The sequence below is a fragment of the Leishmania donovani genome, chromosome 35 (genome assembly GCF_000227135.1).
Source record: "Leishmania donovani BPK282A1 complete genome, chromosome 35".
Taxonomy (NCBI): Eukaryota; Euglenozoa; class Kinetoplastea; order Trypanosomatida; family Trypanosomatidae; genus Leishmania; species Leishmania donovani.
In genome coordinates, this window is record NC_018262.1 from 1,129,496 (window position 1) to 1,141,594 (window position 12,099).

A 12,099-nucleotide genomic window follows, 5' to 3' on the forward strand; every position below is an offset into this window, starting at 1 on the left:
GTGCTTCAGAGCTTGCTGCCAGCACCACTCATCTTCTTTCCCTCCAAGGAAACGACAAAACCGCCGCTGCCGGCGCGCTTCACCTTGTAGCAGGAGTTCTCCATGTTGAAGCGGGCCTTGAAATGTTTGCGAACGTGCGCCAAGACACGGTCCTCAGCGCTGCGGCGAAGCAGCATAATGATGCAGCCGCCAAAGCCACCACCCATCATACGACCACCGGCGACATCCTTGTCCTCGTTGATGAGCTCCTGGATGTAGTCGAGCTCGGGGGTGGTGATCTTCATGAGTTCGCGCATACCGACGTGGCCAGCGTTCAAAATTTCGCCGGCTTTTTTGACGCGCTCTTCGCGTGACAGCGGCAACGTCGGGTCGTTCAACTTGCGGAATTCCAACGTGCGCAGCTGCTCCATGATCTGGTAGGTGCCGCGCTCGAACTCTCCGGGTGTCATGAGAGACTTGAACTCCGCCATGAACTTTTGCACATCACCGTCGAAGCCGTACTGCTCTGGGTTGCGCACCATCAGGGAGAAGGAGTACGGCCTGCCACGGTAGCGGTGCTCACCGATCTTCTTCTGCGAGCTCTCCTGATCGATGCGAACCGAGTTATACATCTGAGCCGTGCCACCAAGCAGGTCGTGCTTGATCATCGAGTCGATCAGCATCCACGAGTACTCGTCGTGACCCAGGAGAGGTGTCATGTCGATAGGCTCGAAGGTGAGGTGCTTGCAATCCAGGAACATGAACTTGTCCACCTCCGCGAAGGCAGAGATGAACTGATCCATGATGCCGACATTCACGCCGCAGTATTCCGTCTCGATAAGGCGCGCTTCTTTGGCCAGCTCCATCAGCTCTTCCTTAGGCATCGCCGGTACAATAGAGTAGCGGCGGCCGCTCGAGGTGGGGCAATCCTTGTAACTCCTCGTGACAACAGAGTTGATAGCGTGAATGAGCGCGACGCCGAAGGCAGCCGACGCGCTCATGCCGGCTCCCATGGGAAGGGTGCCGTGCACTACCATGCACACCCCACTCAGGGACGCGTCATCAATGGCAACGCCGAGGCGGTTGAGTCGCAGCGTCATGGCGCCGCGCACAAAAGTTGTCCACGCCTTATTGTGCACGCATCCGCCAAGGTGGTCCATGTCGAAGTGCTCCTTCGTGTACGTCGCATAAAAGCGAACCTTCGGCTTCGCCTCCTTCTGGAAGTGCTTCACGCGCCCAACAAGGATGTGTGTGCCCTCCAACACCGCCGCCGGGCAAGTCCACCCCTCCATATAGTCAACGTGCTCACCAATCAGGTTTACTCGGCCAGGAGAGAAGGTGAAGACTAGCCACTCTACATCCGCGTCATTCTCGACTTTGAACTCCTCGCAGAAGATGGTCGTCAAGGTCGCAAGCGTGCTGTCGAGCCGCTCGTCCGGGTAGCTCTCCGCGGGCATGGCTGCGTGAGATCAGGAGAGGAAGTTACAGGGTAATAGAGTTGGTGTGCGAAACTTAGTGCGCTGATGAGCGCAGCGGTAACGCGAAACAGCAAACCCAACGAGAAAAAAAAGAGGCAAAGAGCGAAATCAATGCGAGCGAAATGCGCGTTTTTGAGTCGCAAGCACACGAAGAAGAAAAAGAGAGAGAGAGAGAAAAGGGAAGGGGACGGACGATGATGACTGTGCCGTCGAAGTGCTAACGGAATACCTTGTGTTTGCGTAGGTGTGTGTGTCTGTGCTTGTTTAGTGGTACGGAGAGCTGGAGGAGCAGTGTGACAGGGCGAACAACAAAGAACGGACACACACAGAAAAAGAAGCGAAAAAGCTTGCCGGGCAGTATGGGGAGGATGGGCAGAGATAAAGCACGTTCATAGGGTGACAGAGTCCGACATCTCAGGGCGGCGCATGTGGTGAGAGTAGAGAGACTCCCCCCTCCTTCCCCCTTGCTTTCCACCCTGTGTGTCAGCGTGTGCGTGTCCTCTTTCACTAGCAGGTTGCTTCGCATCCCTGCAAGTGTCTCAGGAAGTGAGGTCATACAACAACTCATGCAGCCAACAATTTTCACCTGCATCATGCTTCAGGGATGCAAAGAGCCGTCGAAGGGTCGTCTATGCGACTCCGAAGATCACAATTCGCAATACTCGCCTCTACACAAAAAGGGGGCCGTTTCAGAACCCTTCCCTGACGGTCCTTGCACACGGCACCGCCCATTCAGAGCACGGAAACGATGTTACGCGCGCACAGCAGCAGCTGCATCTGACCCGTACCGTGGTTCTGGCTTCAGCGGTGTGTGTTGTAGCCACATAGCAGCCCACACCTTTCCCCGCAGTGGAGGGAAAGAGATGTAAAGTACAAAACAAAACAGACCGCCACCCGGTCGGCGAATGCGCGGCGGCCGCAGTCGTTCTCGTTCTATGCTGACAGTCTATGGTGTGTGCGTGGATTCATGCGTGATCATCTTGTTCGCGGGATGCGCCTCTAGGCCCTGTAGGGATGACAAACTCTTCTGCAAACTGCAGCCCAGAAAGAATTGCCTGCTCAGCGGCATGCTATGATGACGGCATCGCAGTGGCTGGAGCAGCAGCCGTGGAGCCCGCGCCGAGGTCCACCTTGACTCGGCGGAGTCCTTCCTTCAACGCATCTATCAGCTGAGCGGCTCGCATTAGCTCGTTTGACTTGGTCTCATTCTCGTGCCTGCACTCCTGCAGCAGCTGCTGGGAATGATAGAGTTGCGTCGCGAGCTGAACCGCTTGCGCACGAGGCAGCATACCGTAGGGGAAGGAGAATCCGGCCAGATCGCTGCCCGCAGCCCCCGACACAAGCGCACAGCCTTTGGCATCGTGGACAGAGGCAGCATCCATCACCTCGAGTCGCTGACGCAGTCGCCGCACCTCGTCATTGGCGTCCGCTAGCTGTCGTTGCAAGGATAGGTTCCACTCGCGCACCTGCACTGCCATGTCTTCGAGGTGTGCTGCGCGCTGGACGTGAAGCCGTTCTTCGTCGCTGCGCACCGCGGCCAGCTGACGAGCCTCGTGTGTGTGCTGAAGGACCTCTTGCGAGAGTTGGGCTATGCGCACGTCACGCTCCTGCAGCGCTTGTGTGTAGACGGCCCGCACCTCTTCTTCTCGTTTGTGCAGCGCGCCCTCCATTCGCGTAACGGCATCTTCGTTGTCTTTCAGGAACTTCTCGATTCGAGCACTCTGCTCTCGATGCTGCTGTCCTAACCGCTTCTTGAGCTGCTCATTCTGTGAAAGGAGTTCCTCAAGCTGCTTCGAGTGCCTCGTTCGCTCCTCGGAGAGCTTTCGTTGTAGTGCGTGCACCTGCTGCTGTAGCTCTTCCAGTGCGCCATGCTGCTCTGGAGTAGAGAGAGCGGCAGCGGCGGCTGTCTGCTTTTCTCTGGTGTTTGGGCGCGACACCTCGTCCAGCAGTCGTGAGAGAAGGTGACGGTGTTGCTCTGCCTCCATGCGGCGCTTGCGCTCCTGCTGCAGCTGGCGCTGAAGCTCGTGCATTGCACCCTTGGCGTCGGTTGCAGAGCAGCACGCATCCAACCTCCAGCGAGAGGCCAAGTCGAGCAAGCCGTTCACCTCCTGTTGTGGTTCGGTGCGATTGCTAATGGCTGCAGGACCAGCCGGGTCCTCAACTTGGTTGGCGCAGCCGATGCCTGCGGTGCCTCCGTTCAACACCGGCTGATGAGGAGCCGGAAGGCCATGATTTGCGTCACCATTAATGGATGCGGGCTGCGCGTGTATAGGGGTGCAGCATCCGTGCTGATGATGAGGGCTTCGGGCTCCGCTCGCGTTAGGCGAGCAGTGTGGCTGCTGCTGCTCGGCGTCCAGAATCCTCCGCAGTGCGAGCCGCGCAGTCGCCTCGTTTGAGAAGAGGGCCACCGTGCCAGAGGGGCAAGTGGAGGAAGAGGAGGAGCCGGAACTGCCGGGTCCGGGCGCACAAGCCACCGAAAGCGGCCTCGCAGCGGTAGCGTGGCCATTACCATTGTTGCTGCCACCTTCGTCTTGGGGTGCAAAGGTGTCCAGGCACACCAGCGGGCTATTCCGTACGGCGTCCATGAACTGCACATATGGTGTCGTGCCAAAAATTTGCTCATACAGCGAGTGCCACCGATGAAGGAAGGTGCGATTATCCAAGCTGCAAAGGGCACGACAGAGCACGCCGTAGGCCTCTCGATACGAAAAACTCGAAGACGTGGCAGTGACCACGTAGTAGTGCTTCAGTGCATCGTGCTGCGGCTCATCGGGATGCACGTCATCGATGATAAAGTAGTAGATACACCCACGAGACTCCGTGGTGACAAGTTTGCCCAGCTCCATGGGCTACGCAGCTGCTGCCCCAACACACGACGCCACGGCACGCAGCACCAGCAAAATCAGCTGCAGGAGAGCGATGCAGATTTTAAAACAGTTCTCACTGAAAGGCTCGATCACCCTCGTTGCTGTGGCGCTTCGTTTGCATGTCCGGGCTGCGCAGTACACCACAAAGCTTGAGCTCAGCGATGAGGTTGGCACACGCACACACACACACACACACAGTCAGAGAGAGAGAGATCGATGGAGCGGGGGAGGAGAACCCCAGGTGTGCTCGCTGGAGAGAAGAGGATAGAGAAATAGAGGTGAGAAGGGGGAGTGCACTCGAGTTTTTCTTTTGCAGTAGTGGTGCGTATGGGCCGTCCGCACTTCGCAGGAGCGAACGCCGAGTCGGTACGCTCCTCCAACATGAGAAGGGAGAACAAGAGCTGCCTCACGTTCAACCACCCCACAGCCTCGCAGGTGCGTATTCTCGCACGGCATCACTGCTGCATTTCGACGAACAACGCTACCACTAAAGAAATGGTGCAAGGACGGGGCTGCGACAGCGATGTAAATTTTGGGTTGTTTTTCTAATCAGCGAACGCTGTACCGTTAGCTGTGACCAGCGCAAGCGAGCACCACCACGGCCAACAAAGAGACAGGTCACGACACCACACCAGACCCAGTGAACGCCGCCCTGTTTCTCTGCCTCTGCTTCCATTCCCCTCACCCCGGCGGCACAGTAACAGAGGGTAATGAAATCAGGAGAGGCAGAGAGAATGTGAGGCAAAAACTGGAAAGACCTTCCAAAGCCGGAAGGGTAATGCTACGAACTGAGCGTCGGTGAGCTGGGTGCGTGCAACGGAAATGCAGAAGGCGCTAGCTTCGCGTCCGGGGGACGCAGCATCGCTATCGGGGCTCCGTATCGCTTCGTCTCCAGTGCCTGCAGTTCGTTCGTCAGCTCTGGCTTCTGAGGAGCGGGGTTGCCAGAGAGAGGATTCACGGACCCGGCAGTGGCGTAGTTGGCGAGCCGAACGCCAAGCTGGCGGCCGCCATTGCGCTCGTAGTAAGCCTCGCGACTTCCGAGGAAAGCCCACGGGGTTGGTTGCATGGCTGTGTCAACAATGTCCGGAAAGTACGGAATCGTGTAAGCCTTTACAAGAAAGGCGAGCGGCTTGTCTGCCTCGTACCTGCCCTTCTGCGAAGACTTGCGAGCGCCGACGTTGGGTCGGCGGAAGTACATATCGGCGCGTGAGGCAACGAATTGGGCCTGGAACAGATAAGGGTTTTCTGGCGCCTCTGGACAACGCATGATGTTCGCCTTGGGGTGCTTTGTAGGGACGACGTGGCACGGCCACCGCAGTGGATTGCGCCAGGGGCTAGTCGCATCCACATACTGGAGAAGTGGACGATTGCGGAGCGTCCTCACAGCCCGCTTGTACGCCATCTGTGTCACGAGATCCTTAAACACGACAGGGATATGTGTCGAGGATGATGACGCGTCCCGCGAAGCATCGACAGGAAGAGGTACTTCCTCTGGTGGAAGTGCGAGTTCGGCAAGCAGCGGTTCCTCCGTGCTTGCACGGGCAGGTGCCGGCGCACCAGCAACGCTAGTGCCGTCGTCCGCCGCGGCAAACTCCGCCAACTCTGCCTCGCTGTACCGTAGCTCCTCTTCCGTCGCCTCGACCACTAAACTGGCATCCTCCGCCGCGCCATTCGCTGCGTCAGCGACGCTCACATCCACGGCGCCGTCACCGGCGCGCTCTCTCAGTTGAATCTCTTCATTCCACTCTCGTGCTTCATCATCGACCTGCGACGGTGCGATGGCGAGGGGGCGAATCGTGCTCAGCTCTTTTTGGGAAAACAACCGAGCCGACAGCCGCTGCGCTTCAGTCAGCGTGAGTCGCTCCGTCGGCAGCGTGTGCACCGAGTTCATGACCATATCATACCGCAGCGTGTCGACGCCACCCATGTGGAAGGCGCTGGTGACCAGCACCGGATGGTGGATATCGTGGTAGATGAGCTCCTTGCGTATGTCCTCCATGTGCACCGCCCGAAGGGCGCGGTCATTGATCTGATCTGCCTTGGTAAGGACAATGGTGAAGTTGGGCACCTCGCGTGCGAGAAACTGCAGCAGGTCGATGTCCTGAATGTAGAGTCCGTGTTTGTAGTGAGTGTCCATGCAGTAGTAAAGCATCTTCAAACTGGGCTGGCACCGAGAAAAGTTACGCAGGAGCACGGCGTGCTGCAGCACCGTCGACCACGGCACGGATGTACCGCCGCACCCCGGCAGATCAACAACGTTGAAAACGCCGCCCACATTGAAGAAGTTCATGGCGTCTCGGCGAAGGTGCCGATTGGAGCGGCCCACCTCCCGCGCGGAGCGGAAGAGTGAGCGCAGCAAGGACGTCTTGCCACACCTTTCTCGGCCAGCGAGGGCGACGAGGGGCGTGGCGGGGTTGCCGTCGGGAACGAAGCCGATGTTCATGGCACTCGCCACGTGACGGTGACCTTTGGAGAAGATCTGATCAGCTAGCTGCGCTATAATCAAATCACGGCTACTGGTGACCTCCTTCAAAGAACGTTGAACCTCGGCCTCCTTGCTTGCAATGTTGCGACGCCGCTGAAGGGTGCGTTCTCGCAGGCGATGCTTCCACTGCTGTCGCGTTGCCTCTGCCGGCTTGTGCATGTACCGACTGCCAGCGCTGTGTGTTGCGACCGAGTTGGTCAGCGCGGTGCTGCACAGGCGCAAAAGAGAACACGAATACATGGCGTAGAGGTGCTGTGTAGTGGTGTGGTGTGGTGTAGTGTAGTTTGTGTGCGTGTGTCTGTGTGTGCTGGGCTTCACTCAGCCTCGTCCCTGTCACCGTTGCGAAGCGGGGCCTTGCTGGTATGTGAGACGGAAAAGGGCATGGAAAGAGGAGCGGAGACGAGGTAGTTGTTGTCGTTGGACCGCGCTTGTAAGGAGAGGAAAACGGCAGCGAACAGTGCGACGAGTCGCGGTGTGACAGGGCGTGATGGAGGCCTGGTGATGAGACGAGGCAAGATCAGCGGGAAGGGATCGGGAGGGCTTATGTGTAGCACCTCCTCCCCCCAACACGCGCATGGCCTACATTGTCTTTCAGCACCGTCGCGATAGCTCGTACAGAAAGGAAGAGAGGGGGCAGTGACGATGTGCATCACCTCTCACTTAGCCACCGTAAGCAATGCTCTGTGCTCTTCTCGGTGTGCTGCCTTTCTGGCCAGCTGTTAGTAGCAAGTGAGCAATGCAGAAAGGCAGTCGTGCACATTCACGCTCCTTTGTGCTGCACACACACAGAAAAGACAGACGTGGATCGCTGCATTTCGCCCAGCTTATGCTTGCATCCACGACGTGGTGCTTCCGGTGGCGCTGCAAGCCGTCCTTCTGGGTACAGGATTGACAGCACCACAAAGCCCGTTCAAGTAGACACACACACACACACACACGCATGGACGTACTCGACAGCCGGGCTTGCGCAGACGCACCCAAGATGAGAGAGAGACAAAGTCCACTCTGCAGCATTGAGCCTAGTAAACATCAAGTGGACATCTGTCGCCTCTGCATGCGCAGAGAACGGTGAAACAATATGGATGTACGGCGCCACACACAAAACAAAACATGCGCATCGATAGACCACGTCGGAGCGCAAGCCAGGAAGAACCGGCGAGCGCAACGCAGCAAACAGCTGTCATGCCCCGTCATCGAAAAGGAACGAAAATGAGAGCTTCCATATGTCTTTTTTACATCCTTTTTTTTTCTTCCCTTTCCGTTAGCACGTAGGGCGTGCGCTACCACAACACAACTCGGCGCATGCCGCGCATCCCGTCGCATCGCTCCCGGTACCAGCAACTTAGAATGCGCCGTAGCAGACGTAGTGCTTGTCATCCCAGCGGCGCAGCGCATTCGAGTACCGCAGATGCAGTGGGTCCGGACTTGACGTCTTCCACGGATCAACGTGCGCCATCCACTCGAGCGCGGCTGGCACTCTGCTCACAAACGCGGCGAAAGCGCAGTTTCCCACCATACGCACCATGCCACTGCGGCTGCCTAGCGATGGCTCCGCCGGTGTAAAGCAGGACTGGGAGGACCACAGGTAGTAGTCGAGGAGCACCAGCAGCGCGTACTGCTCCGCTAATTGGGTTGCGCGAACGATGGCATGCGACGGCTTGATTGCCGCTTCCGCCTCCTGTACCGCGGAGCGAAGAAGCCCAACCAGGTTTAGCTGCGGGAGCGGCGCGCAGTTCATGACGTGTGAAACGTGCTGTATAGCAGTTTGAACTGCTGTGCTCTGCATCGCCGTCCGTGAACCGGAAGGGGTGGGCAGCGCCGCCTCTAGCACGTTGTGAAACGCTGAGAGAAACGGAACATGTACGTCACTTGGCACGCCACCAAGCTGTGCGCTGGGGGAGCCTTCGGGTGCTGCTCTTGACTTTTTATGGGGCCTGACGGGGATCTCACGCATGTCGTGCAGCCGGAACGCGAGAAGCGCGGCGGCAAGCGCGTAAAAGCTCTGCGACGGCAAGTCCATGGCCAGCACCAGCGAGGGCGAGTGCGCCTCCTTCTGCAGAGCCTCGGCAACGCGGTCAAGAAATGTATCGAGGTGTTCGAGGACTGTGGGTCCGGCGAAGAAGCGCATCGAGACGCGCGTGTGCTTAAATGGACTCTCTGAGAGTGCGGCACTCACCTCCTTAGCGACGTCGTCTGCTGTGAGAACTCGAAATGCATGCTTCGACAGCTCGCCAGTTGCCTCTAACTCGACATTCGGCAGGACAGCCAAAGAGCGCATCTCAAGTCTGGCATTGATAGAAGCGCGTGCCGCCGTCGTGCGGCTAGAGTTGAATGCGCCGGCGCTGGTTCGTGATGCGGTGACGATGGAGGAAGTGCACGAACAGCTACGCCGCGCCGCCGAGGAACTTTCCTGCGCCACCTTCCCTATCACCGGGTCCCATTCCTCACTGCTTCGAACAGAGCGGTGCCACGGGTTGGCGGAAGCAGAGACACTCCCGCTAAGCTCTGAGGGCGGGGTGCTAACCTCGTGACCAGTCCTCCCCTCGCACGGATCTGCAGCACTGTCCTTGTGGTTTTGGCGCAGCACCTCCCTTACCAACGTAGCCGATGGCGACACTGTTGTGAAGGCCTCGGTGGCCGTGCCGTCCTTGCGCACTCGTGCCCTGTAGTACACCATGCCACTCTCTGTGAAAAGGCTTTCCTGAATGTGGTGTTTCAGGCCGGCGTCTGCGGCGCATGCAAGATCACCCTGCATCCACTCCTGTACCGCTGCGGCGGCTTGCACAGCCAGCGAGGCCGGTGCCACGCTGTCGCCGGCGGCGGCACCTTCCGCAGCGCGCGTGCCGGTCAGCTGTCGTGTGTCACCCCCTAGGCGAGGTACAAAGGAGTCGTAAGGCGGAGCACCCTCGACCTGCTGCGTGTCGAGGCGCAGCACCGCGGCCACCGGTGTACCGTCCACGCAGCAAAGCGGAAAACTAGCGGTGGTCATCCACTCAACAAACGGTGAGGGGGCGTCAGCGCTGCGGTCACGCGTACTTTGCAGCAGCGCCGTCACTTCTTGCACCCACTCATTTCGGGGGAGTAGCGGCTGCTGTGAAATGTAGAGTTGAGGCGCAACGCTCAACACCGTCGGCTCCGCCAGCGTCGCCGCAGGCGCGGCAGTGTCGCTCGCTGATAGAGAGTGCGGGGCTATCAACAAGGCCTCGTTTGCAGCGAGTTGGTCGCGCACAACACGACTCATCGACCTCTCTGTCGCACTGTGGCTACTGCACACTCCTCGGCTACGGGTGTTGTCCTGCTGTGCATCCTGGACTGCATCGGCGGTCGTCGTTTGCACCGCCCGAAGAATCAGGGAGCACCTGTGTGGAGTGGAGAGCCACCCAAGTACGGCGCCGTGCATCTGACGCATGTAGGCAGAGAACGACGTCGGTAGCCCTTTCGGGTGACGTTGCCGCAGCTCTGCGTAAGCCACGTGAAACAGATTGAGGCACACTGACTTGATTCCATCATAGGCTCGACGTTGCAACACTGACATGCCCGGGCTGTCCATCAGCAGCTGCACGTTCTCGTGAAGCGAAGTGCACTGCGCAAGGGCGAGATAGTCTCTCAAGCGCTGAAACAAGTTCAAGTGCAGCCGCGGCTGCGTCGCCCTCCACGGCGGGAGCAGCAACTCCTCCTGCACCCAGCCTTCCCTAACGTGCTCGCCCGCGGCGCTGTCGTTGCCCGACTGCTCGGTGTCTCCGCCGCCTTCGCGATGTTGGACTGGCCGATAGATCCAGCAGCGCCGGCTCTCCGGTGCGGGAGAAATGACATAGTCACCCCAAAGAGAGCCGAAGGCGTCACCTTCGCGGAAAAGACGCTCGAGGCAGGCGCGCAAGAGGGGCGGCAGGGTGACGTCCTCGGACGACTGTGACATCCTGGCATCTTTCAGGCTCGTTTTGAGAGGTGAGTTGGTGCCGACTGCGCCTGAGGCGCAATGAAGCGCCTCGCGCGCCTCCGTGTAGCTGCGGCGCCTGCGGTAGCCGCGATAAACAGACTGAATGAGTGTTGCTGCCGCATGCTCGAGACGGCGCACGACGATGAGGAACACGTCATCCTCCGCCTGATGCGCTGCACTGTAGGTTAACAATCCACGCTTGACAGGTTTTGCAGCAGTAAAGTTTTCAGCGGCTGTGATTGGCGTCGCACTGTCGCCGAGAGAGATAGGCCCGGTGGGCTGGTCAGAGCGTGTCTTGGAGTCAACGGAGGAGGACCACTTAGCCACCGAGTTCACCGTGCGCGGTGCACCGGAGGATGCATGGCGCTGCCGCTGCACCTTCGCCCAGTACTCCCTCGCGTAGGCGAAAGTGTACGTCCGTTTCCGCTTCATCTGGGCGGTGCGGTAAGCCTGTAAGGATGCTCGCTGCGCGGCTTCGTACAGAGGGCCGTAGCTGGCGAGCAACCGTGCGTATGTGAGGTGCGCTGACTCCGGCTTGTAGGACACGAAAAGAACGGATGGAAGCGTCCAGCGAGGCGGATTTGTGGGGCTGTCGGCTGTGGAGACGTCTGTCACATGCGTCGCCGTTTTCAGCGCGTCATCGAGCGTATCGAAGATGGAGAGGTAGTCTCCCTGAAAGGAGCGGAGGAAGTTCACTTTCACCGCAGCTGCTGCCTCAGCGGCTGCTGCGCGGATCTCCGTGTCGAAGTCACCTACTTTTTCAGCCCCCAGAGCTTCCTGCAAGGCTGCGATGAGTGGCGGCGACGTCTGGTCGGCAGGCTTCCCGGTGGAGTTCCTGCAGCGGTACGCGACGCCTTGGTAGAAAAAAGCACCAGAAGACGAAGCAGGGCACTCGATGAAAAGTAGTAGTGGTGCCACTGGATCTATCATGTGAAGCTGCCGCAGACACGAAGCGACCTCATATGACGGGATGGCCTCTCGATAATGTACGGCTGGAAAAACGGGCGGCGGCGCGGTAGCCTCTGCCGCCGGCGGCATGCCTGAGGCGCAGCGGAAGTCCTGTGCCAGCGGACGCAGTTCATACTTGACGCCGTTCTCCAGACGGACTGAAGGTGAGGCCGTCAACTGAAAGTGTTTAGAAGGTTCGGCTTGCAGTCGCTCAGCTGGTGCTCCAGCACGCACCGGCTCCTGATTGCTGGCGGCATCCTGTTGAGCCAGCTGCCGAAGAGAGTGCGCGAAAAATCTAATAGGGTCGCACGGCTTGTCTTGGAGGCAGTTCTCGAGAGTGAGGCGCACTTTATCCCCGAGATGGCGATCCATGTAGATGGCTGCTTCTACGGCTGTGCCTGTCAT

At 58.9% G+C, this 12,099-nt stretch overlaps 4 protein-coding genes across 4 annotated transcripts; all 4 read right to left on the reverse strand.

Moving 5' to 3' along the window:
- Window positions 1-5: 5 nt before the first annotated feature.
- On the reverse strand, window positions 6-1,436 carry LDBPK_352790 (galactokinase-like protein; the record flags this gene model as incomplete). Its single annotated transcript, XM_003864810.1, has 1 exon — window positions 6-1,436. One exon carries the CDS (start codon window positions 1,434-1,436, stop codon window positions 6-8), a length of 1,431 nt encoding a protein of 476 aa, XP_003864858.1.
- A 1,091-nt stretch (window positions 1,437-2,527) lies between these two features.
- Window positions 2,528-4,303, reverse strand: LDBPK_352800 (hypothetical protein, conserved; the record flags this gene model as incomplete). Its single annotated transcript, XM_003864811.1, has 1 exon — window positions 2,528-4,303. One exon carries the CDS (start codon window positions 4,301-4,303, stop codon window positions 2,528-2,530), a length of 1,776 nt encoding a protein of 591 aa, XP_003864859.1.
- Window positions 4,304-5,105: 802 nt separating this feature from the next.
- On the reverse strand, window positions 5,106-6,968 carry LDBPK_352810 (hypothetical protein, conserved; the record flags this gene model as incomplete). The annotated part of the gene is made up of 1 exon (XM_003864812.1): window positions 5,106-6,968. The coding sequence occupies one exon, from the start codon at window positions 6,966-6,968 to the stop codon at window positions 5,106-5,108; it is 1,863 nt and encodes a 620-aa protein (XP_003864860.1).
- Window positions 6,969-8,151: 1,183 nt separating this feature from the next.
- On the reverse strand, window positions 8,152-12,099 carry LDBPK_352820 (hypothetical protein, conserved; the record flags this gene model as incomplete). Its single annotated transcript, XM_003864813.1, has 1 exon — window positions 8,152-12,099. One exon carries the CDS (start codon window positions 12,097-12,099, stop codon window positions 8,152-8,154), a length of 3,948 nt encoding a protein of 1,315 aa, XP_003864861.1.